This window comes from Hyposmocoma kahamanoa, unplaced genomic scaffold (assembly GCF_003589595.1).
Source record: "Hyposmocoma kahamanoa isolate Upper Pololo Valley unplaced genomic scaffold, ASM358959v1 102, whole genome shotgun sequence".
NCBI lineage: Eukaryota > Metazoa > Arthropoda > Insecta > Lepidoptera > Cosmopterigidae > Hyposmocoma > Hyposmocoma kahamanoa.
In genome coordinates this window covers 16,061,798-16,088,705 of record NW_020653337.1, presented here as the reverse complement: position 1 = coordinate 16,088,705, position 26,908 = coordinate 16,061,798, and the positions used below count along the sequence as shown (strand labels likewise).

Below are 26,908 nucleotides of genomic sequence, written 5' to 3'. Positions count from 1 at the left end.
GGCAAACGTCGTGATGAAACCTGCAAGCCGAAGAAGGTTCACAACCCTCGGAAAAGTCAAGTTCCCATTAGGCCTGTATGACGGACTATGGCCTAAACACTGGACTGGACTGGACTGGCAGGCAAGGTTGATGTTGTTTTGTTGTTGTTCGTATTATTTTTATGACTTTCTTGTAATAAGCACGCCATATTGCATGCCATACGACCACATGTGGCTTTATTATACCTAGGGAACGAAATCAATATAATTTCAAATAAGAATATGTGTTTTACGAGTTTATACGTAATTATACGCCATGCCACGTAATAAAATGCCATTTTGGATACTGCGCAGTTTCCGAACTCTTTCGAGGAATGTAACTATTCGAATCTTATATACGCTCGTACTTACATGTCTCACGTATTTAATATACCAGTAAACTGTAAACAGAACGACGCAATACTATAATCAATTTACGATGATCCCTGTTTGAAAGTATAGGTATTTCTTATTCAAACCTTTCAAAACAATTGCAAAGGACATTTAGCACCGTTCCATTTGCTTTACAACAAATTGTATGTTAGAAGAGTTCTATAGGTGAGAGGTAAATAACTCCATATTTTTAACCGACTTTAAAAAGAGGAGGTTCTCAATTCGATTGTATATTTTTCTATGTATGTTACCCAATTACTCCGGTGATTTGTGAACCGAATTTGAAGATTCTTTTTTTGTTGAAAAGATGGAACCTCAGTATTGGTCCCATTTAAATTTGAAGAAAATATTCCACCTCTAAGGCTGGCATACTAAGTAATGAATCCGGTGTCGCACACTTTCCGGTAACCGATTTTAATTAAACTTGACAAATAGATGTAATTCCACGAATTTTTGAGGTCGGTTTTTTGTAAATAAGTCGTGGAATTTAGATGTTTTTACAAGCACTGTTTTCAGAATGTTAAAACTCATGCAATAGTAACAGACATTAAGTCCTGTCATCGTTTGTTTTTATTTTTGTTTAACATATTTTATTTGAACTTAAGATGATTTTAAATACGTCTCACAAAAAAATACTCACTCTTTTAAAACGCTCTTTGGCAAAAAATTACTATTTCGCGCTTTTTTCTTTACCTCTCACCTACAGATATTTATATTGGAAAAGTAAACTTGGCTAGGGATATCTCATAGTCAAGTTAAATTTCATGATTTCAATGTATTTATTTACTATTACATGAAAATATATTAATATTTAAAATATTTCCGATATTTTATAGCATATAGGTACTTTTTGATATATTATAATCACGATAAACAAGATTGTGTTACTAAACACGTACGATAGATTTATATGTCGGTATTAAATAGGAGCGATAAATAATAACTCTGTTGTTTTGTAAAACCTACTCTCTGCTGAACTCCCGAATGATTCATTCTATTTGTTGCCGAAATTCATATCAAATACTTGATACTACACACACCGGCACGTTTAGCGGAACGGAATATAAAATAGTAACTATTATATTATTGACACGAAGATCCAACAAATGCAAAGATTCTTTCGATCCGGCTAGTATTGAACAAGCACCTGTTTGCCAGATCGGGGCTAACCACTCTCCTAACAGAGCTACGGAATGAGTCAGCAGACCCCACGGTTATGTGTGTACTTGTTGCCGATCTTTGTTTTTTTATTTAAACGGTTTTTTTCGGTAGCGCCACCTGTGAGAAACCAATGATATTTTTTTGGAAACTCAGCGATTTACGGTTCACGTTAGTTCACGGTTAGCCCCGGTCTGGCAAACAGATGTTTGTTGGTTCGCATCCAGCCGGACCGAAAGAATTTTTCTTTGTGTTTGTTCGATTTTTGTATAAATAATAACACCAAACCAGTGGAGTCTTTTAAAAAAAAAAGAATACCGTGATAATAAAAACATGATAATGACATGATATAGTAACGATTACCAACTAAAACCTGACAGTGTTTAGCCACGTCGCTTTTCGATGGGAACGCGGGAATGCACCTGCATCAGCACCACCGCCAGCCGTCTCCGGCTCCGCCTTATGCTAATGACGTGCCGCAATACAATGCACGTCATCCAGTCTCGAGGACCTGTCTAACTAAGTACTAAGTACAGCCTTACTCAACCCTTATTGAATGTCATCGAAATTAAATAAAAATATTTTTTTTATTTGTTTAGTGACTGAAACAAAAACAGCTGAAAATAGAAAACAGTTTTACATAACTTAAATCAAACTTTAATATATAAAAAATATTTTTCAACTAAAGTTTACGAAACTTACAATAATGCAAAATCTACCGCGAACCACTCGAGCTGTATTAGTAGGAAATTAAAACAAATGAATGAAAAAAAAAAAAGTTGGTATTTTTTTATTTTCAAATTAGACCTAAAATAAAACAAACTGCCAGACTTCGGAAAAAACACTTTTTTTCCACGGATTTTACTAATGCTCCGATAAATGTGCCTGTTATATCTACACACTAATTACGTAATGGTGTAATTAAAACTATGTAGATATATGACAAAAAGCACAATGACACGTAGATTACCTATAAAAACTATACTGTTATATCAAAGTTACTACTATACTGTTATCTCAGCATATTTGCTGTATAATTGTTGATATTGTATACTTGATATTAGATTAAACGAGTAATCTGAAGCCATGTACTTGCTAAACGCTTTATGGAATAAAGTACAAATATCCAACAACGTAGACAAAATATAATTTTCTACTGACAAGAAGGTGAATGTCCTGCGACATCGAATAAGTAATTACGAGGTCTGTAAGGTTATTATGAAAAAATGTTTGCATCAAATACATTATAAGATGTCGCAAATTATAATTTGGCTTACTGACCACCATAATATACTTTATTTTAGTTCTTATAAAGGATATAACCCGTACCAAATAACACAAAGTTAATATATTTTACTGAACATAGATTATTATCCAAACTAATATTATAAATGCGCATGCGAACTGTCTGTTACGTTTTTACGCCTTAATTGCTGAAACAATATTGATGAATTTCGGTATAGATATAGAAGGGACCTAAGAAAAGGACAAAGGCTTCTTTTTGTCGCAAAAATAAATCTTAAAGAGAGTGAAATAGGGATGAAAGTTTGTATGGAGAACGAATAAAACTATGAAAATTAGTACAGTAAGCTACTCAAAGTACTTACTTATTCTTCGAAGACGAAGTTGCGGGCATCAGTTCTTACAATGTAACATAACTTTGTTGAATGAAGAAATAAAATTTGTCATAGATGACGCTACGCTTCACGACGATCCACAAATATCGTTAAAAATCAAAAACAAAGACCTACAAGAAGGACATAAAAAAATTCATGAGGTGTGCTGGTTCGTTTCGTGGTTTAATAGATGGGAAGGACGCTAGTTCGAATGGATTTTTATAAGTATTCGATCTTTGTTATTAATTATTATAACTTGGTTTTATCTGTCTACCATGTCTCGTTGCGCATGTGTGGTTATCGATAATAACAATAGTGTATGCAGAAAGCAAAAGTGACCAATAAACTGATGGGATTATTGAATCTAACCAACAGAATTTTCTGTCTACATTACCCATATACTTGTGTACAATGTACCTAAGATTTGTACTTGATGCACCTGTCTAATACTTTTTTGATTACTTTAGACAGGCTACTCTTCAAAGATCTCGATAAACAACTTCTCTCCAAGCATCTACAAAAATATTTTAAGTGTATTACTTCAAGTGTATTATTATTACATTTTATATGTCGCAATAAGTACAAAAAAGGCATCAGAAAATTATCAAGTTTATGTACAATTGGTTGGAACATACAGCTTGACAAAACCTAAGCAGACTGCTTGTCCATAAATGGCTGGGAGAAATTCATATAGCCGTTAAACAGTGAATAATTCGGTCATTACATTTCGGGCTTAAAGAATTTGGTCATCTTCAGAGATCAACGCTCCCATTGTGTCCGTGCGAGCAGTGACAGCAAAAATTAGGCTTCGGATTCCTGTGATTTTTTTGTGTATGAAAAGCGGAGGACGCGGGCGGGCGGCATAGCCAGCTCGTGTATATATAGAACGGTACATCCGAGCGCCGCCCAGTTACTCGTAGACGCTCGCATCGGAAACACGTCGTCAGTCGTAATCATTACGAGCTTGACACGCTAACTGAAATTTTTAAAAGAGACTTAAGTGACTTTCAAGATTTAGTGCAAGTGAGGAAAACTAGCAAGTGACGCGTGTTGGCTGGTCGAAACTAGTATCTTTCCCGGTAACCGTCCTAAACTACAAATAATCAGGTGAGTTTGTTTCTTAATTTTTTTTTTTTACTTATTTATTTATTTATTTATTTCAAGCGACATGAACCGTATAATATATATTTATATAGTTTAAAAGAACTATGAGACGAAAACAATGATGCAGTTGACGAGGTGCGGTAGAGTCGTAAAGTCTTTAATCGTATTTAACTATTCTTTTACGACAACATTAAAAAGAGAATATGTTTTAATAATTTATAGTAAAATGCTACTTTTTTCTGAGTATTATCTGAACTAGCGGGCAATGCTATTCAAAACTCGCATATGTGACGTCGAGTTTGTTTCCTTTGGTTTTTTATTTTAATTAAGCCTATGATTTAGCAAATTGTTATGTATATCTAACAGTTATTGAGCTGACATGAGTCATATTGTAAACAAGTTCGTTCAACACAGTCAAGAAAACAAAATAAAATATATTTCACATTTTTCAATATTTATTTTAACTATTTCAATTCTTGTATAACTTGCTTATATTTTAAAATTTTTATTTATAATTATTAAAATAACTAATCGAGTTCTTAGGTTTTCGCGATAGTTACGCGGGTGTAAGTCATTTATATTTGTTTCTTCAAAAAAACCAACGTTTCGGGCCTTTAGAAGTTCCATGGTCACGGCTGACTGTCAGCTGACAGTGCACAAATAGTACGTACCTACAAATACACGCGATTCGTACCCGGACATAAAATAGTTTCATTTCTTATACTCTAATAACACTATATAGTCACCTCTTATGTAGCTCGAGGTTTGTTGCTTTCTTTTACACACTCATAGCCCCGCAATAGGGAAACCCTGTATCGCGGGTGCAATGGACATAAACATAGACAACCACCAATTACAAAGCAAACTCACGAGATAGATCAATTTAGACAATACAAATATTTCTCCGGGCCCTGTAATCGAACCAGGGACCTCTGCATCGGAAACCAGCATGGTCACCGTTCGGCCACGGAGGCCGTTAAATTTACAATTACGGAATTTTCTTTTAGTTCATAATGTTATTCTCCATCGTTCCGTTGTACACGTAATTCCAAAATTTGTCGAACAAATTTGATTCGCGCCAAGAATATAAATTAAAGCTTATATACCATTACATCATTTTAATGAACAGCGGTATCACAGTATGGCAACAGATTTTCCAGGCTGTATACCATTGTAAAACCACAACGACGTGTTTGTGAAGCTAATGAAGGCTTTATAGCGATTATATTTATAGCTTTATATGGATGGGATTCAATTGGTTGTTACCATGCGTACTACAATTACGTTATTGTGAGTAATATTGTGTGTATAACTCTTCTAGAGTTGTGACTTAGTGGTTGTAATTAAAAATAGATATACTATCAAATGGCTTTGGCGGACTCCGTATGACAGTGAAAGTGTTGAATCTATCACTTTGGGAAAAAATATAGTAGAATTGAGGATATACACTGATTTGTTTGTATTCTTTTTTATTCTTATTGTTTATTTATTCGTTTAGTTTGTAACTTTTAATTTATTTACCGCGATGGTGAACCCGGTGTACGGTTAAACAAAAAATGGTTTTTGTTACACCGTTAGCAGCCTAGATTTAAGTTCTTCTTTTTGTACCAGTTTCTTAATAAAAAAAAGGTATATGGTGTGAAAACACGATTCTTAAAAATTTTCACGTTAGAAGAAAAACGCAAACTTACCTCGAGATTTTACAAGAAAACTGTACTTAATAGGTACTTTACGTATACCAACCATTTTTTTTTATATCAACTGAACCCAATAGAATACGTAAAGTATACGATATACATTTTTCAAATGGCTTTTATATTTGTTTGTAAAAAAAATAAATTCTTAAATAAAGCCAGCGGCTCGACCTGCGCAATAGAATCGATTCAGTACGTGAAAAAATTTAATTCGAGCTGAGGTAGTATCGACTTTTAATTTCAATATTTATTATATTTATTATTATAAATTAAGTTTATTGAATATCAGTTTTTACTAGCATGATATTCAATTCTTTTTTGTGAAATGACTCCACTAGTTTGTTATAATTATTAATACAAAGATCGAACACTAAAAAAACTTCTTTTGATTTGATTCGATACAGCGCCTTCAGCATCCCGTGCCTGAAGCCAACTGAGCTACGGAACGAACCAGGCGACCTTACGAGTTTTTCTGTGTGCTTGTTGCAGATCTTTGTTTTTGGTTTTTAACGACTTTTTTTCGTAGCGCGGAATCTGCTGATCTGCGGATCTGTGAGAAATCTATGAAAGTTTATTTTCCATCAACCAGTTGTTAACCATATTTGTGGGTTACTATATCGTAGAAAAAAATTACATATAAAATAATTATGTACTTTACTGTCATTTAAAGTAATATTGTAGATTTTTTAAAATTTATTTAATGTGGGTTTTACCACTCTTACGCTGATAGCAGATAGAATTAGTTTAATGTAGTTCACAAGTGGCTTTAATAATAAGCAAACAAACTGATTTATTCATTAAAAAACCAAATAATTGTCTAAATCCAACTTACAATAATTAATTACGTCGACGACGTAGAAATCTGTGCATATGAACTTAACCTGTTCAGGGACAGTATTATATAATAATAGTATCGCACACCAAATGTCACTACTTTTCTTTGTAGGTGGCAACTACACAGATTTAGTAGCAGTAGAGCTCCTTGTGAAAGAGTTCATCCAGGCAAGTACTGCCACCATAATTATTTCTGCCACCAAGCAGTAATGTCAGTATTACTGTGTTCCGGTTTCGAAGCGTAAGGGTGCTGGTGAAATTACAGACACATGAGACTTGTCAACTTATGTCTCACGATGACAGGCGCAGTGGCAGTGACCTTCAGATCCATCCATCAAGCACGACCGACTTGTTCGACGAACGACTTGTTCGTCCCGTCACTTGATATTATAAAAAAAACACTTGGAAATCGCGCTGTAAAACCCGCTGTTTTGAGATCCATATAGCTAAGTATTTCGTACTGTCATATTCTGATGATTATTATTTGTAAACATGAAGGGTCCATAAAGGGGTTAACACATACTGGCGATATAGTTTACCGAAGTTATTTTTGCATATTTAACGAGGCTTTGGGTGAATTCCTGCGGTTATCGTTGAATATTAAACAAAGCCATCATGATAACTGATAAGAGAATCCGGCTATTGTGTATACAATAACACAAATTAAATATATCAAAGGCATCTGTAATTGTCAAGTGTAAAAAAGTTTCTGTATTTTTCTTCTTTTCGTTTTCAAATGTCGAATTCTCATGGAATTCAGGATGATTCCTAAAGGAGTTAACTGTGTAAGGCAAGGACTTCACTCGTCTATTCTCGACGTATTTTTTTGTGATATCAAGGAACGGGATGATCAATTAATGCGCCTGGTGGTAAGCGTCACGCCTGTCCATAACAGTTGCAGTACCACTCAGAGCTTTTAGTCGCAAAGATCTGAGGGGCACCACCACTGTGCGCGTCACTTTGAGACACAAGTTGACAAGTCCCGTGTGCCTATACTTTCACCAGCACCCTTCGAATCCGGAACGCAGTAATGCTCATATTACTACTTGGCGGCAGAAATAGGTAAGGTGGCAGTGCTTCCCTGGACGAACTCTTTCACAAGGAGTAGAGCTACTAAAATCTTATTCTATATGTTTGTTGTATTATACGGTGTATCGTTAGAATGCTATGTCCATAGTAAACACGCGTTTGCTATGGACACAGCACTACCAAGCTGAAAAACTAAAAGAAAAGTGAAAGGCATTAATAACCGCTCACAGTGTTACCAAATATGACTTTACTTATTTTTAATGAATGATTCTGTACATGGATTAAGATGACGATCAATATATGTCCGCATATACGCCAACATTTCAAATTATTCGACTACATAAGCATGATCTCGAAAACTAAAAACTGTAATAACTACAAACACAATTTGATTTAAACCAATGTAAGAGTTACATAATAGTGAAGCAACCACGTAAACGTTTTGTCTATAAATATTCTTTAAAAATATTTAGTACGAGTATATTCAAAGAGATGATTAAGGACCGTTCGACAGGTAAACAATTTTAAGATATTTATTAGATAATTTCAAGTCTGCAGCACTGTAATATTTCAGCAGTGTTGAATTTTAATATTAGTTTTCGAATCTTTGTATTTCGGGAAGAGAACGTGTAACGTTATGTGCAAGATTAATATATCATACGTATTTGCGCAAGAGAAAATTGGTTGCGTCATGAATTGTAGATAACCTGAAATACAGAAAAATTGGTGAAATTACAGGCACATCGGCACGTCTCAGGGTGACAGGCTCAACTGCAACTGCTATGGACAGGCGTCACTTGGTATCATAAAAAAAAGAAAAACTTTGGATATTTTAATCGTAGTTAACAATTACGATTAAAATATTCCATGTGTACTCCCTGAAAGCTTTTCATTTTTGCGTCACAGCACACTAACGAAGCCACCGTTAAACAAGCACCTGATCTTCAGATTTGAACCTGATGTTTAAATCTAAATCTGACTCTATGTAAATATAAACAATCCTTTGATGATGGACTCGAGAACGTTTTGATGGTTTTATAGATGAATGGCCAACGTGTTGAGTATTTATGATAATTACTCATAAGTCCGCCACAACTCGATCGAAATTAATGTCCTCCCTAAATAAATATTAGGTTTTTGCGCACTTAAAAATAGTCAATTCGATTATTAAAAAAAAAAGAATGTTGTTGAGGTGAATGATTTTCTTCAAAACGAAATGGGACCACTATGGAGGTACCTTCTTTCCAACAAAAAAAGAATCATGAAAATCGGTTCACAAATACCGGAGTTATCGCGTAACATACATACAAAAAAAACATGCAGTCGAATTGAAAACCTCCTCCTTGTTAAAGTCGGTTAATAAATGCAAAACGAAACAGTAAAGCTGGAGTGAAAAATGTCTTGCCAGGTTTGGGGGAAAACAACAAACAGACCCAAATAAAATAAAATGCTATCTAATGAAGAAAACATCGTAAACATATAATGAGGTACATACAGGTGCAGTTACAGAGCATTGAACACTGGGGTAAAGTTGTCTGCTTAACGGTATTCTACAGGATATGTCACGGAGAGTGTGCGAGGGAATTGCACATTTAATTCCGCCTTCCTCTTTGCATCATCGGGGGTCCAGACATAGGCTGGGGTTCCACTTCTATATTGTGGATATTTCAAGGATTCACACGAAACGTTACGCTTCCATATTTTTATGGCAAACGGCTATGGAGTGGAATGCATGCCTGCAGACTTGTTCTCTGAATGGTATAACGGGTATTTTGAAGGCGAGAGTGAACACGCATTATTTAGGTGTGCATGCTCCATCGTCGACTTCGTCGTCATTTTCCATAAGGTGAAATGGAGGTTAACTATGCACTTGTTTTTTAATAAACATATGTATTTAGCATCTTACAATCTTCTCTTAGAGATTTTGTACCAATAGTGAATACTTTTTAATATATTTACACAGTTTTTTATTCTACAAACACGAAATGTTTAAATCAAATAAAATTATAAGCTAAGTCTATTTTTAGTGACAATAAACGTGGTGTGCGTAGGATAAATTCAAACTTAGATATATACTTTTTGTAATTAAATATACTCGTACATCATGTATTGGAAATGAAACAATTGACTGAGTTTAATTCGTGACATATCTCTCGTAGTTAGTGACTATGATTTCTAATTGTCATGGACGAAGGACGACGCGATAATAATAAGGTATGCTCTTGGGAGCCCTCATTAGCCCAATTTTATGTACAGTTACGATCTCGTATGAGTCAGCCAAGTGTTGTGCAACTTCATGTCTGGGTTAAAAATGTTATTGTCGGGATCATAACTAGGTCAAGTTTGCTACAACATATCGAAAAGCAATTACGGAATTCTTCACATCAAACTATTTATCTTAACACAACAGTTTACAAATTTTGTTACGTAATCACGAAATAGTTCACATGTTTTACAGTTTCATACACAAAGAGCAATATCAGGTCTAGTACAAGATTATTTTGTATATTAGTGTTGCAATTGTGTACAGTTTTCTACTATATTACACATTCTAGGCTCATTAATGTTATACGGCATGCTTACAAAATTTACTACGACACGGCTTACTAGGCGACCTTACACCACATTGCGTTTGTTATATGTATCTTTAAAGGTTACTTGGCGGGTCCAAACTCGTAATATGTCAAAAATTAAACGTTAATATTATTTTGTTGATAGGCATAGACAGCATAACATCATGCGCATTAAATTTTCATATAAATTTTCTTTAATGTCAGAAGTAAGTAAGACGTTTATATAATATTAAGGAGAGTAATCGAGATCCATTTGTATCTATCACTTATAGCACTTGGTAAGGTTATGAATATAGAGTGTTATTATGTTAAGGTGGTAACCCCATGGGTCGTTCACCTGTTCACATCTAATGGAAAATCGATCACTTTGGTAGTTCGATTCTGGGAAATAGATGTTCGGTTTATTTACTACTGTTAATGGACGAGATAGGAGCGATAGAGATCTCTCACTCTCTCTCCCTATCTCTGTCTTTATCTATTTGGTATCATTTTTCCCATCTTATGGTGGGGTTTGCTTACCTTTTGTTTTCTCTCCACTGTGCTCCTTTGGACGTATCGTTTCCAGAAACATAACAGTTAAATCTTTGGTGATGTTATCTAGCCACCTCATCGGTTTTCCTCGTTTTCTGGACCCTGGTTTGTTCGCATAGGTTTTGAGCTATTTAATTAATAATTTCCAACATTATACTTTGTGAATACAGTCCATAAGTAACATGAAAAAATAAGTTAAACACAAAATGTTTACAAGGAAGCTTGAGGTGAAGGTAACCTTCAGGTTTCTAGACCTAGATTTGAGCTGAGATTCCCAGGCGAACTGCCACGTAATCAGGTCGTCCGAAACGACGTGTTATAGTTTTGACATAAACCACTGGAGTGTTTGGCATACCGCGTAATTAATTCATTCCTTCATTAGTAAAGTAGCATACTGTTTCCTCGTGAACTTTGTTTAGGACTTGTGTACATTTGTAAATTTTGACAAAGGCATTCAAATACATCTGGATTTACCCACGCTTACTTAGGTTATTAGGACCTGTTGTTAATGTAGTTATGTATAATTGTTAAGTTTCAATATGTTACATTTTCAATTTGCATAATAATTAAAATGTTCGCGGTTGGGTTCTAGCTAAACTGACACAATACATGATACAAAAGGTTGTTACATTTTTGTTTACAACTTAAAATTTTTGTGATTCGACAAAATACGTTCAATAGAAGATAACTCCAATTTGGCGAAAAAGTCGCCGGTTCGAGTACAGCTAGATCAAAGGAATTTTTCTTTGAGTTTGTATCAATAATAATAACGAATTTGTGGAGTATTTTCACAAATTTGGTAGTAAAAAACATCACCATACGCAATAAAACAAATATTGCCGTTATATGATTTACAAAAAATTGGAAAAATTTATTATCGTAAGTACTAAGATTATCTAGGGATCTTCGATCGCACGGTCATAAACTTCAATCTCAAACTGTGTAACAAACAGTGCAACGAAATCCCGTCCACTCTCGATAAATCACGAGTCTTAAATTCTTTAAGCCTGCTAAATGTTGTTGAGTGTTTTTGAACTTTTTACCATCCTTGGTTGAGTTTATCTACTAATCCATTGTTAGGTACTACGAAGCTTTCAAAACTCCATAAAATAGCTTTTACGTGGTTTTATGCTGCAGGTTTTATGACTTTTGTTTATAATTGTAAAAGTTAGGTTTATTTGCAAAACGAAGTAAAGCCCATAATTTTTTTTAGATAAAAAATTTTGATTTAAGATAATATGATCGAAAACTAGAACCCTACAAATTAGAGATACGTGTTTCAGTAAAATCTGACATTTGAGCTAATTTATTAAAAATAAAATTGTTATAAAATATGTATCTTATAAATTATGTAAATAATACAAAATTATGTAGAGTTATGACCATAAAGAAAACCTAAGTTACAAGGTTTATGGATTATAATTCAAAATTTTCTGAAACAAGCCCGTTAAAACGGAACTGGTAATTAAGTTTCAAGAAGTATCTTTAAAGCATTACCATTAAACCTGAAGTGGCTGATCTGAGGGCGATGACTCCTCCGAGGTGGAAAGTCGATGACCTCGTTAACAAGCTGCAAACAATTTTAGAAAGATTGCGATGACAGGAAATTTAATTGGTTCAGAAATTGACAAAGATCACTAGAGATGAACGCTAGAAAGCCTTATTAATATTTGAAATTATTTGATATTTTGCAACAAATAAAAAATTAGAATAAACCATGAGACACTAAAAATAACTATTGAAATGAAATAAACATTTGAAAGCCATCAGTTTTTTATACTAGACAAAATACGTAGGCGTAGATATGCGTAAGTCTTACTTTGGCATTACATTTTTTTTTAATTAATTACGTTATTAAGTAGTTCAAAATATTTTAAGCTTTGTTAGATTAGTAGTCGGTAAGCGTCGACATGCTGTCTATCTATATCTTGTTTATCAGGGATCTATTTGTTTAGTACAGTGATTAGTACAAACTACGGTATTAGCCACAAGCAAATGGAAATTCTTATTGGACGTAAGTAGGAAAATTTACCTCAATCATTGTATTTTTAAGCTTGTTCAAAACAGATTACAGTTAGTACTTCGAGATCGTGGAGTACCAACACCCACAAGCTTTTATCGAAATTTGTTTTCGCAGAAAGAACTACACAAGTAAAGTGCTACACAGCAGGTGGCAGTACCCAAATACTTCTTTAATAATAGCGCTGTTTATAGGTGATTGTATTGTAGTAATTCGTGCGCAGTTTCTTTCTTTGAATGGTAATACCAATCGAAACTACGTGGATCGTGCTACGCGCGTAAATGTTGTACATTTTATTTAAAAGATTAGTCGCCGCTGTCTACGCCAAATTCCTACAATATGTTTGTGACGTAAACTTTTTGGCACAATCTTGTAAAATGTGCTTATATTTGTGTTCGTTGTTAAACTACAAAATTAACAAATACGCTTTAAGAACAGCTTCAGAACCTATAATTGCAATGTTGTAATTTAGTTTATTTGTAGGTAAATTTTCACAAATAACGTTTGTTTTTTTTTTATTTCTGTAGCGTGTTCAAAGTAAACGTTACAGTTCTAGACCTTATATGTATAAAAGGGTTCAATTCATGTTTTTTTTTCATTCAAAACGGTGTTCCTTCTCTTCTTCATTCTTAATTATCACACGGCAGCGCAGTGGAAAATTAAAATATGGATTACATAAACCGATTTTCACGAATATTATATACTTTACAAACAATGGCTTTCCTAAAGGAACGTAACGTTGTTTGCTATGTCATGGAAACAAAATACCCATTACTTGCTAATCTGCACAATTCGCAGAATCAGATAATCTCAGTACGAAGTAAAAAAAAGTTAAAAAAAGTACAAAAAAAACTCAAAAGTTCGTGGAGTTACATCTATTTGCTAAGTTTTATTGAAATGGTTATAGGAAAGTACGCGAAACCAGATTCATCCCTTAATTTGCCACCCTTAGAGGTGAAATATTTTCTTCAAATTTAAATGGGACCACTACTGAGGTCTTTCCAACAAAAAAAGAATCATCAAAATCGGTTCACAAATGCTGGAGTTACCGCGTAGCATACAAACAAAAAAAACCGTCGAATTGAAGTCGATAAAAAAAGCTGTTATTAATCATCTTGCGACCTTCGGTCAGTGTGAAGTGATGTGATTAAAGGCCGGGACCTTGACAGCCAGCCCTCGAGCTTACAGAATTAATACGCATGACTCGACCATTTAGTCGAAGGCCGTGTCCTCTAACACGGTCTCAGGAGCTCAAGTGCTCAGATGAAGGCCTCTGTCAATAATGCACGCAACCGTCCGGTTGCGTATTAAGTCGATTGTGAATGAGAGTATGTATTTTTTACAAGTGTTTTGTTTTAATAATGGTCGAGAGACGAAGATAAATCATACTACGAAGCTACTTTGAGTCTTATTTATTATTCTCTATACAACAGATGTGAAAAGTTTAGTTCATGAATCATGACTATAAAGGAGACGTGTTCAATCTGGGATCAAAAGGTCGCAGCCCACCACTGGCACTGACACTCGCCTACGTCATACTTAGCATTCTCATAGGGAAAATAACGTCCCACAGCAATACAAACATACCGCCCACAAGTACTATATAACCTTTTCTCACGAAAATTTACCCAGACGAATCGTTGTTTACAAAAGTAGTTGTTGTTATTGTACGTCCATTGGTAAAGAAATTCAGATCCATATTATGAGAAATGGAAAATATTACGAAATGGGAAATAAAATAAAAACCTTTATGAATAATAAATAAAACCTAATAAAATATGTTGACGGTCGTATTAACCACTCGTTTATCCTTAAACAAAATTTTCATCAAAGGGAGCTGGAACATTTGTAAACAAGACAAAATAACAGCCATTATGAACAACCGATGTCTGGACGGGACAATATAATTCATTCACCAGCTACACGTGAAGATCGTCACGTGATCATTTGGGGCAATTTGACCACTAAGTACTTTAAGTACACTAAGTACGTTGTTTGAGTATTAAGCGTGTACGTCACGGAGAATGGAGTTTAAAACTTTATTTGAAAAAGTATATTTTTCGGCGGCACCGGCGAGGCGCGACTGGAGCAATTATGAGGCGCCGCAATAAATATACTGGCGGCGTCGATGTCATCAACGTCATTGATGCACAATATTGCCCACAGGCCCATTTTTCCGCGATATAATTTACAATTTCCCCAAAATATTTATTTATGTTTTTATAAACACTGAAATAAACTCAAAATACGCACTGGGCTTTTGTAAATACAAGAGTCAAGGACAATTATCAAAATTGTTATCCATTATCACTCACTACTAACGACATCTGCACTTCCATGTAGGAAATTCTAAAAGGCAATAAACGCAGTTGACGAACTCGGTAGCCCAACGGTTTATACTATGGACGCTGGATGAGGAGATCCCGGTTCGATTCCCGGTGAAATCTAATTGGGAAATTAAGTTTTCTACCATTTCAGTACAGAAAAAAGCGACCTCAAAAGTCATCCATCCCCTAGTTTGCCACCCTTCGAGGTGGAATATTTTCATCAAAATTTTCCAACAAAAACCCTCTTTTCAACAAAAAAGAATCATCAAAATCGGTTCACAAGCCGGAGTTATCGCGTAATATACGTATAAAAAAAATAAGAAAATACAGTCGAATTGGTTTAAAAATGGTTCTGGTGTGGGGTTCCGAGTGAATTCCGTTGTTCTGGTACTCATAGTACAGGGCATTCCTTATGTTGACACCGGGCAATTGGTGTGGTTGTCTGGCACATTACTATAGTAAGACTTTTACAAAATAGTTAAGCGTACCTTACACGTAGATCTATAGGTGAATGTTGAATTTATTGAGAGTAAATTAACCAGAAATTGAATCCGATTATACATATTCGTTTATTCGTACACTCACATTTGGATGAATTATGCCTCCACGTGGATTTCCTACACGTTTGAGTAAAACGTATCTTGTTTGAATAATATTATTGCTGCGTCGACATCGTGGCAATATATAAAACGAAATATTGTTTTTCATATTTAAAAACTTGTGAAAAGGTGGTTATAAATATTACATAATGCAAATATAATAAAATCTCTTCAGGAAACAGGCGGTTGTTGGATGAATGTTTTATATAACATGATGTTTTATAGTTATATATTACCGTGTGACGCAACGGTAATGTTTTCCAATTTGTTTTTGGGTTTCAAGGACTCGGATATTATATAAACTGTTTCCAGTTCTGTGTCAGCTTGTTACACGAACATAAGTTTGTGAATGGAACTAGTCTTCAATGGGTGCTATAAATAACCTAGAGCTGAAAGTGTGCAACGTTTGAAATTGAGGGATTTGGTCATATTTACTCTAAAAGAAACCCACAGTACTTCAGTCATGATATACGCCACTGTCCCGAAAGATCCAGCTATTGAACAGAAAAGACAAGCGTCAAAAAGATGTTCAAGTATATTATATACACGGGATATTAAAACTACATTTAAAAATACTTTAAAAAATTTTTTTTTTTAATTGTGTGTAAATAATGCCACTCGATCAGCCAAGTTGCTATTAATAATGTATTCCGAGACTGGCAGCATCTTATTGTTGTCAAGATGTCAACATTTTGCGCAGATGTTCTATTTTTCTCACAGAGTTGGCCACACGCAAGGATATTATACAAACACACTTTTTCACGTTTTAAACAACTTTCCCGTCCAATAACAATACTATTACACACAACACTCACACAATGAGTGATATAAATTGTTTTCGTTAATTATTATTAACTAAAGTACATATATAATTTACTAAAGTATATGCAAAGGTCGACGTCTACGACGGGTTATTCAACCACCAGTGGGCAGCTGCTGACGCAGCCACAGACTAAAAATATGTACAATTGAACACGCTTCATTATTACTCAGTTTTCTCTAATGATGTTCTGCTGATTTCTATCAAGGCCAAAGTATGTGCTAGAAAAATAAGCAGTTTATTTCAAAGAAATCGGTTAGTAAAATGTAGGAAAGCCAGGCACCACTCAACTATGACCTTTCCACAAATTGATAGTAGCGTACATCGGATTCTCTTTGAACTAGGTCACCTACTTGTTACGTAGGTCTCTAACTAGAAATAGGATGTGCATTTCACTTCACAAAGAATCAAATACGTATATAGAAATCTGACGAATAATTATATACGTATAACAATATTTATATCCCAACGCAAATATTAAGTACATTCGCGTTGGATTGCGATTACACCTTACTAAGTTAAAATTGGGTTATACCTATGCTGTACATAGATATCGTTGGGTCACATTCATTTAAATACATTAACCAATAAACAGAACACACAAGAAACCATTCGGCTTCTTGTGTTCTGTTTCGTTCTGTTCTGTCGACGCAGTCGCTGCGGCAAATATTTACTAAAAAGTTGTTTGACACTTTTAATGCAAAATTTTACACAACCGTCATAAGCGTCAAGCCAAATTTACCGAGAACCGTGAACAACAGGCTAATATGAAATTACTGCATCTTCGATAGAATCTAATCACAGGAAATTCTTGATCTGTTGCCGACAATCAAGGAAGACGGTGCGGTTTGTTGACGCAGAGCATCTTTAGATCGTGATATCCGACGTCATTCGAGCATCTGTGTTTAGAGCTAATTAATGAAACTGGCGCTCTTAATGAAGATTACTCTTTTGCTCTTTAGATTCTCGTATTACTTTTACGGTCATTACATCACCGGACAAATTCCGTCTTTGGGCGTTAATAGCTAAGTCACATTAGTCGTGACGTTACAAATAAAAATGACCTGTGACATTAACTAAGGTTAATAAAGACGTTTATGAGGTAGACGAAAGGATATATAGAAAAGATAATTATTTCACTGCATTAATTATATCACACATATCTAACGTCACTTTATAGAATATTTTAAACTGAATATAGACGTAAATTATGAGCGAAATTTCTTGTGATGGCTACTCAACAACTTTGCCTATATTCAACTGCAAAAGGATTTCTTGAAATTGCCATACAAATTTTTCTTTCAACATCGTTTCAAAGTTTTACCTGAACTTTTTTAATATACCTAAATAACATAAATTTATGGTTGTAAATAAATCCTATAATTAATGTGCTTTGTATTCTTTCAGACGCATTGTAACAATGAGGGACGAGCGTAGCAGCACCCCTCGCGTCCGCATCGCCGTCATCGGCAGCTCACGAGTTGGCAAGTCCGGTAAGTAACACAGAAATTCACTCATTTCACATTTATACCACTCCTAACACGACAAAAAAATTAGAACAGTATCTTTGCTTATCCAAACTCGTGACCCATATGCCTGAGAGCTTGTTATAATTTAATGGATTCATAAGTGCACAGATATCGTTACAACATACTTTCTTCGTATTTTTCCTCTACTAATGTTTCATATCTTTCGTAAACTCTATATCCATGTTATGTAACAAAAATCTTCTCCCCATTCTTGGTTACTCAAACGAATTTTTTCGTGAATCATTGAAGATTGAACCCCATTTCGATGTTTTGAACGTAAATAGTGGAATATTTTCATTAACAAGTGCAATTACATAACCCGGCCACTACGACGTTACATAAACTAACCCAGAGATTTCTTCTATTCTATGACCCATTCCACTTTGTGATGTAATCATTGTAGATCCTTGTTTTTTTAACAACATTCAGTTGCTTAGTATTCAGCTAAAGTAAATATCGGTCTAGTGAGCATATGCCTGACTCATCCTGAAGTTAGTTTTGCCAAGACAACAATGGCGTCATTGAAAGTGAACTGCAATATATCTGACTTATTACAAAGTAAATTTATTACGTAGGTATCGCAACATTAAAACTCACAAAATCACCCACGACTGGGGCTTCGTTCAGTCATTTATATTGCAAATGGGGATAAACGCGATAAAACCGATTTAATTGGTATTTGCACATCTACCTACGAGAGACGACAATTTCCAAGCGTCAGCGTCCTCTTTCGAATATTTCCAATTTAAAAACAATACTGGCCACTATTGTGATGTATTTGCTGTTAATTATTTTTTTCAAAATTAGCGACACTCGTTTGTTTATTACATTTAAGGAAGTTTCAAAATGGCCACCGTAAAGATACATTGATGAAATGCTCAAAACTTTTTTTCGACAGAATAATGTCCCTTTCTACTACTTGATAATGACCCTTTCTTTGAAAGCTATTCAAACAAAGAACATTTCCTTTGCAGGGATATTGAAAAAGTAGCCATAATCGGCTTTTATTTCATAATCGCGTTTGTCCCCGTTTGCAATATTACAGTGGTTACACACGGCGACTTGTAACAGCGATGGAAACGCGCGTTCGTGAAACGCGCTTCTGTATCGCTACACTTGCGATTTATAGACGATTGCATATAAATCCCAACTGTAGCTATGCATCCCACGTTTGCATCGATGCAATCGTGCGCTTGCATCGCGTTTGCATCGTTGCTTAAAATCTCGCGTGTGTGTAAAGGTAGACGATTAGAGACTGCATCGCGTTTGTATCTCTGTTAAAAGTGGCCGTGTGCAACCGCTCTTAGAATAATGCAATGCGTGTATCAGGCGTGTTATACAAAACCTTTCCTTTGTTACAGCTCTTATTGTGAGATACCTAACAAGGCGATACATCGGAGAGTATCACTCCAACACAGGTAACCTATATATTTATTTAGACATCTATATGTACAAAGTTCTTAATGATAATTTGTCATTTTGTGAAGAATTTCAATAATAATCTTAATTTACTTTTTTCAGATCTCCTTTATAGACAGACAGTGCCTATTAACGGTACTCCAGTGGAATTAGAAGTTATAGATGTTTCCGGATCCAATTCAGACAAATTTCCCACAGAACAGGTAACAATTATATTTACTCTTCCGGTTATTAGGTCTTTTAATTTTGATTTTTAACGTTCATTAGTTCAAAGATAAGGATCATTTTCTGTTGAAGGTCGTTACTCTCAATGTAGGTATGGCGAGTTTGATTATGGCCGTCGATGTGCTTACTCAATCAACTTGCCTTTGATTGTAATAATAGGTTTATTGAATATCACGATGTTTTACTACAATGATATTCAATTTTTCTTGTGAAATTACTCCACTAGTTTGTTATAATTTTTAATACAAAGATCGAACACTAAGAAAAATTCATTCGATCCGGCTGGGCTCGAATCAGCGCCTTCATTTTATCGTGGTTGACGCTTTTCCAACTGAGCTACGGAACGAACCAGCAGACATTACGAACTTTCCTATGTGCTTGTTGCAGATCTTTGTTTTTGGTTTTGCATTTTATTGTCTGAACCAAATAAAAAGGCGGCCGAATATAAAAGAATCATCATCAATTCGAGTGTTACCTCTCTCGAATCTGGGTTAATTTGAAATAACGTAGGAACCTTGTACATAGTTCATATTCACCTTCAAAAAATCAAAAGACACAAAGCTCGACCTTTGTTTTCAAACAATAACACAATCACTAAATCACTGGAAGATTAGGCGTGTTAAAGTTTTAAGTAAACATTGCGACGAGAATCCGTCGAGGCCGGCTATCATAGGTTTCGTAAAATCGTTCATGCTTTTAAAACACACATCTGGACTATTTCGGTCTCGACTTTCGATCAACAATAACTGCTTTGTTTCTGATTTCAAATTTTTAAACAGGAAAGGCGTTAAAATGTTCCTGCATTTGTTACACCAGAACAATTTAGTAGTTTAACCCTTTTGATGAAACGAAACTGTATAATATAATAAAACTCTCTCTCTCGTTGATTGATGGACGCGGGAGTTGCTTCCGTATAATGCAAAATAAAAAATTACAGGTTGCTATGTTAAAACAGAGTAATACATAGCGTACTTACAACAGCGCAGGTACTGGTATTCACGGCCCATAAATCATATTTTGAAATCGTATTTAGAGCGATTGCTTTCCGCAAACAAAGCCAGGCTCAGGCGGTGTTTCGATGCTCCTAAACTAACGCAGTAGCTGTAACATGTAGGTTAATCACCGTAAATATAATGCGAATGGTATGAAATGGCTGCTGGTGTTCCAGTGACCCACCGTGCATTATGAATCACTGTTTACATTTCTATATTAATAGTTCAACTCACCTCGATTGCTGTTTGTTTTACTAGTTAATGGCATTTTTCTAGTCAACGAACGTTAATTTTCACATTCGCACAGTTGTCATTTACAATACAATATGTTTTTTTTTATGATACCAAGCGACGGGACGAACAAGTCGTGCGCCTGATAGTACGCGACACGCCTGACCATAACAGTTGCAGTGCCACTCTGCGCTTTAAATCAGAAAAATCCGAGGGGTATTGATACACCGCCCGTCACACTGAGACATAAATTGACAAGTTTCATGTGTGTGAAACTAGAACGCAGTTAATTACATTGAACATTACTGGTTGGGGGCAGAAAAAAAAAACATAGATTCGTCGCTACTCCCTCGGTGTTCACGTTGATCGTTAACGACAGAAATATACACTATCGATTCATCGTTTCGATCAGTCTGAAACGCCGGATCGTGAAGGCAAATCGTCCCTTATATGATGACGACATGTAGTTTGTTTTTAATGGAAAATAAATATATTTTTGTTTTTCACTCCTAGTCTCACATTCAAAGTGTTTTCTATTCAGCACACGCGCTAATTCAGTTTATTTAAAACATAAGCTGAATAGTCACAAATCAGTAGTACGAAACTATCTTTCACATGTAATATTTTTAATAATTACAGTAGATTTATTATAATAGATTTAATACACATGTGAGCGTAGATATATTGAATCAATTTAACAATAGTATTTATTGAGTCAGAATAGTGCTTAGGTAATTAATTAAAAGTGTGCAAATGGCAGTCCGTGCTACGATACCTGTTAGCTAGATAGCTACGACGCGTGTAGCATACGTAATATAAAATGACAAAATTTAATTTTGACTAATGAAAGCTATATTTAAGAAGACATTCACTACATTTCTGTACTCTGAGTAAATCATGTTTTTCGTTACAATGATCTAATTCATTGCTAAGGTGGTATAATAATAAAACCAATTTTACGACTATTCTTGTTAGCAATAAGCAATGGCAATCATTGTTTTGTTTCCGTCGCGTGGGAGATCGCCCGCGCCCGCGCCCGTGAAACTTACCGAGTATTTTCAGACGGAATGTTGGCTCCGACACGCTAATTAATCACATTCGTGGCTGCTTCTCTGACTGATCTTCGAGCCCAAAGTATTCTGTCTAGACTTGCAAACTTACACTTTTATTTTCCTATTCACCGGGATGTATTTGTGGGCAGATTTTTCAAATGTATATATTAGTACGTGACGGATTAATATTAACAAAAAAATTATTTAATTACAACTGTAATAATAAAAAATCTGAAAAAATAGAGTGTATTTATACAAAACTATTTTTTTAGCGTTTTTATATAATCTCCACACTGAAATCCCTGAATGATTAAAAACCAAAATCAAAATCAAATGGACATATGAAAAGATTTAGGTAAAATCAAAAATTTCTTCAATCCGGCTGAATCGCTCTGAATCTGTAAGCAGATTTTTTTTGTTCGATCTTTGTATCAATAATAACAAAAAACTGGTGTAGTATTTTCACACACAAATATACGAATATCATGACAGTAAAAACATCATGATATGCAACAATAAAATAAAATAATAGATATATTTAAACCGACTTCAAAAAAAGGAGGAAGTTCTCAATTCGTCTGTATGTTGTTTTTTTTGTATGTATGTTACGATAATTCCGCCATTTGTGAACCAATTTTGATGATTCTTTTTTGTTGGAAGGAAGGTACCTCAGATGTGGACCCATTTAAATTTCAAGAAAATATTCCACCTCTAAGGGTGGCATACTAGGGGATGAATGACTTTTGAGGTCGGTTTTTTTTAACCGGACGTTAGGTTATCACTTTCAATAATTACAAAAATTATCTTCTAAGTATTCTACTGTAATAAAGTATTCATTGCTAGCTACACATCAAAATATAGAACAAAATGTACTACTTCCTTTAAGTTTTGGGAAATAACGCTACCTATTCCGAGATCTGGTAATTTGTATACAACATAAACATTATTCCGATAAAAAAATTTAAAAATAAATTTCTTTGTTTCAGATCCAATGGGCAGATGCTTGCCTGCTGGTGTACTCGGTGACAGACAGAAGCAGTTTTGAATACGCCACTGAGGTGCTGAGTGCTTTGAAGCGTGCGCCACCAAATGGCGGCAGTCCGGCCCATAGCGCCGGTGGAGCGGCTGCACAAATGCCACTTGCTCTGCTCGGCAACAAGACTGACTTGGATCATCTGAGACAGGTCAGTATCATGAACATTTTAGTTTAGGTAGTACAGTATAACATAGACTAGATGACGTGTATATTGTTAAGGTCCCATACACACACGATTCCTCGTTTCGATTGCCACGATAATGGTTTTTTTTATGAGACCAGTGGCAGTGACGCGACGAACAAATCGTGCGTTTGGTGTTAAGCGACACGCCTGTCCATAGCAGTGGCACTGCAGCCACTCAGAATTTTAAGTTGCAAAGATATGAGACTCCTACTGCGCCTGTAATTTCACCAGCAGAATACTTACCCTTCAAAACCAGAACGCAGTAATGCTCACAACGCTCCTTGGGGTAGAAAAAGACATAGATTCGTCGCTATTCCCTCGGCGTTCACGTTGATCGTTAACGTTGACAGTTAGTCTGAAACGACGGGTCGTGAAGAAAAATCGTCCCGTATATGGGGGCCTTTAGGCGATACGACATAACTCGATGACGACGTGTAGTTTGTTTCTAATTGAAAATCAATATACTTTTGTTTCTCACATTGAAAGGGTTTTATATTCAGTACACGCACTAGTTCAGTTTATTTTACGATCCACCATTCATAGACCAAATAAAAATCAAGATATACATCCTCAGTTCATAGACAACATGCCTCTTTGGATCACGAAGCCAAAACGTCTGTTGTAACATTGCGAGGGCGTTACTAATCAACTTACATCTACAAATAACGCAACAAAAATAATACACAATTTCAAACAAATAAAAAGATTATTGTTTGGTAAAGAAACCCACGGATCGGACACAGGGAGATTAGTTTTGGAGAGAAGTGAACGAGGTTAAATGAAAAAGTTTATTCACAACAGAGGTGATCGTTTGTTATTGATTGTCCTTATTTACCTGAATGGATAACGTTCAAAAGAAAATTCGCACAAAAAGAGAAAAATACTTTTCTTTAACGAAAGAAATGCAATTTTTCTTGCAAAGTGGAGAGATAAATCTCGACAATAATAATTAAGACCAGAGTTAAGGAGAGAAAAGTTAAGACTAGTTAAAAAAAGACTAGTTACCAAAACTTTATAATATATACAATGAGAAGTAAATATTAAACAATATCTAAGTTCTAAACTTTGTATTTAAGGGCTAGCCTCGTCGGTGGAGTAAACAAAAAACCAATCATCTCTGTTAAGGGTCCTAACTTTTGATTTCCTGATACGACACGACATTTTGTTCTTTATCTGAATAGCATTATCTCGCATAGAGGGAGCGACATAGAAGCCTATGTCGCTCTTGCGAAATTCGTGCCATGTCGTGCTAGCCCTACTGATCTAAATAACTTCGTCTAGGTCTTCCTCTGCCTCCCTTTCCTACGATCTTTCCCTTTTGTAATGCTTCTAAGAAAACAGTCAAGACATATCAGATGCTCAAAATCTTTCAAAATTCTAGATTGTTCACATCTAAATGCAGGCGATGCTAAAACCCATCGAGTATATAACCTTAAATACTCGATGCTAAAACCTACCTTGGAACGCCATAACAAAAGCCATGTAATTGTAATTTGTGTTGATTGATCCCTAATGGAAATCTGTCGTGTTGTTGTGAAAATTGGATTTATCGATGAAATATAGACCCTTGATTTCATTTGTGATTGTGTGTACCAAAATAACAACAAATTTACAAATAGAATTATACGCAACAGGCGAGAAGACACAGACTAGGTATCATAAAAAAAAAGATGGATAGTTTTGGCAATGTTGCATGAGTTTTTCAGAAAATCTTCGTTTTAGTAATACATATTAATTCTCAAAAATATGTATTTCGATGTTTATTTCCTTGGTTGCAGGTTCCCACCAAAGAAGGTCAAACCCTAAGCGCAACATATGGGGCATCGTTCAGCGAAGCTAGCGTAGCTGACAACTCCGGTGATCTCTATCGCTGCGTCGATAAACTACTCGCTGAAGTGCGCACTCCTCAGCGTACGCGCAAATTTTCTGTTACCAAAATGCTTGGCTCACTCATAGGTGCGTACTATCACAAACTTATCGCAACAATATAACTAATATTGGTAATTTACTTAATGTATATATGTCACTAGAAAGAAACTCTAATATATTTTTGTCTTGTTACAGGTGGCACGACGAACAGTGCCCATACAAGCCGCAGTGGTTCAATGGTAGCGTGCCCACGTGTGCCCGCTCCGTCGCGGCCAGCGCTTGCGGCGGCTGCACCCTGACCGACGGCGGCGCCCGCACACCGTGCGCGCTGATGCCTTGCCGGCGCCGGCGCCGTCTGGCTCTCCTGCCTGCCTGTGCCCGCTCGGTTCACCTCTCCTGCGCCAATCTCGACTTCAGTGTTCACCGCAGTATGAGGGACTTCTTTGTGATATCGTGCTCCAACATACAGGCTAATTAGTGGCAACCTTTAAGATCAAATGTACGGATGAGGAATTACTTTGTACGTACTAGACAAAACCATTCTCTAATGGTTATTAAAATATAAATGACCAACTCAGTAAGACCAGGCTGTCGTAGAATTGTATTGCACCAAAGAATTTTAATTGGACCTAGTCATAAATGGCGCACTATGTATGATAAGAAAGTTATTTTGGCTTTAATTTTATAAGTTGCGTGACTTTGCCTAATTTACATGTACTTATAATGAATTATTATATTAGTATTTATGGTAAAAATACTCAAATAGTGTGATGAACGTCAGTTAATTTTAATTAGAAGTTATGACAATAATGTAATAAAATATTTACAAAATCCGATACCAAAGATCAAGACTTCTTTTCTTTAAGTAATATTTTACAAAAAGAAGAAAATACATCAAAATAGTTAATTTGATTAACGTATTGTGTAGATAGACTATAGTAGATAATTGTTATAGAAAAAGTACATAATGTGACCTAACATTATTATAATGGTTCAAATAAGTAAGGTTAGGTACTCAGTATTATTATTGTGTAGCAATATGATATCTACTTTTCTATCCCACTGAATATTCGTAGTTACAATTTATATATAATAATTTAAACAGCAGTCTTGTTTAATTTGCACCTTATGTTTATGTATATAGTGTATTAATTGCAAATGTAACAATATGTGTATCATGAGAAACGTGGCAATGCCGTGAGTTTAGTCATTTCTAGTCATTATAGGTTAAAGGCTGTGAAAAGACATGGTGACAAAAGGCGGTTCAAAATGAATTGGTCAATGGTATCTTTTAAAGTTATTGAAAGTTAATGTTGATAGTCCGTCACATGTAAGTACGTACAAGATAACCAGAGCTACATGTAGTTATCGCATATAGGATTGTCTTTCGGCAATCTTCGTGTTTTTCCGCGTTCGCGTCCGATTTGTCCTGTGCAATTGGTGCATATCGAACGCACATAATTGACTTAAAATAAGGGTATAGAAGCTACTACTATACTTTGTTTAGCTTATATTTCTGTTAACTTGTTTGGTATATTACAAGGAATATAAATGTTATTATAATAATCTCAGTACAGAGTGCTAAAAAACCGACCTCAAAAGTTCGTGGAATTACATCTATTTGCCAAGTTTTATTGAAATCGGTTACCGAAAAG

At 35.2% G+C, this 26,908-nt stretch overlaps 1 protein-coding gene across 1 annotated transcript; it reads left to right on the top strand.

The window, feature by feature from the left end:
• Nucleotides 1–4,122: 4,122 nt before the first annotated feature.
• Nucleotides 4,123–26,088, top strand: LOC113236418 (ras-related and estrogen-regulated growth inhibitor-like protein). Its single transcript, XM_026472464.1, has 7 exons — nt 4,123–4,292; nt 18,124–18,209; nt 19,607–19,663; nt 19,767–19,867; nt 23,151–23,348; nt 25,163–25,340; nt 25,449–26,088. The coding sequence occupies exons 2-7, from the start codon at nt 18,137–18,139 to the stop codon at nt 25,550–25,552; spliced, it is 711 nt and encodes a 236-aa protein (XP_026328249.1). The 5' UTR covers nt 4,123–4,292; nt 18,124–18,136; the 3' UTR covers nt 25,553–26,088.
• Nucleotides 26,089–26,908: the final 820 nt, after the last annotated feature.

What these genes read in the sequence shown, in the direction of transcription:
- LOC113236418 (XM_026472464.1), top strand. Translation starts at nt 18,137, where the DNA reads ATGAGGGACGAGCGTAGCAGCACCCCTCGCGTCCGCATCGCCGTCATC. An exon ending in AGAGTATCACTCCAACACAG is followed by an intron (nt 19,664 to 19,766) that starts GTAACCTATATA and finishes TACTTTTTTCAG; the next exon opens with ATCTCCTTTATAGACAGACA. An exon ending in ACTTGGATCATCTGAGACAG is followed by an intron (nt 23,349 to 25,162) that starts GTCAGTATCATG and finishes CCTTGGTTGCAG; the next exon opens with GTTCCCACCAAAGAAGGTCA.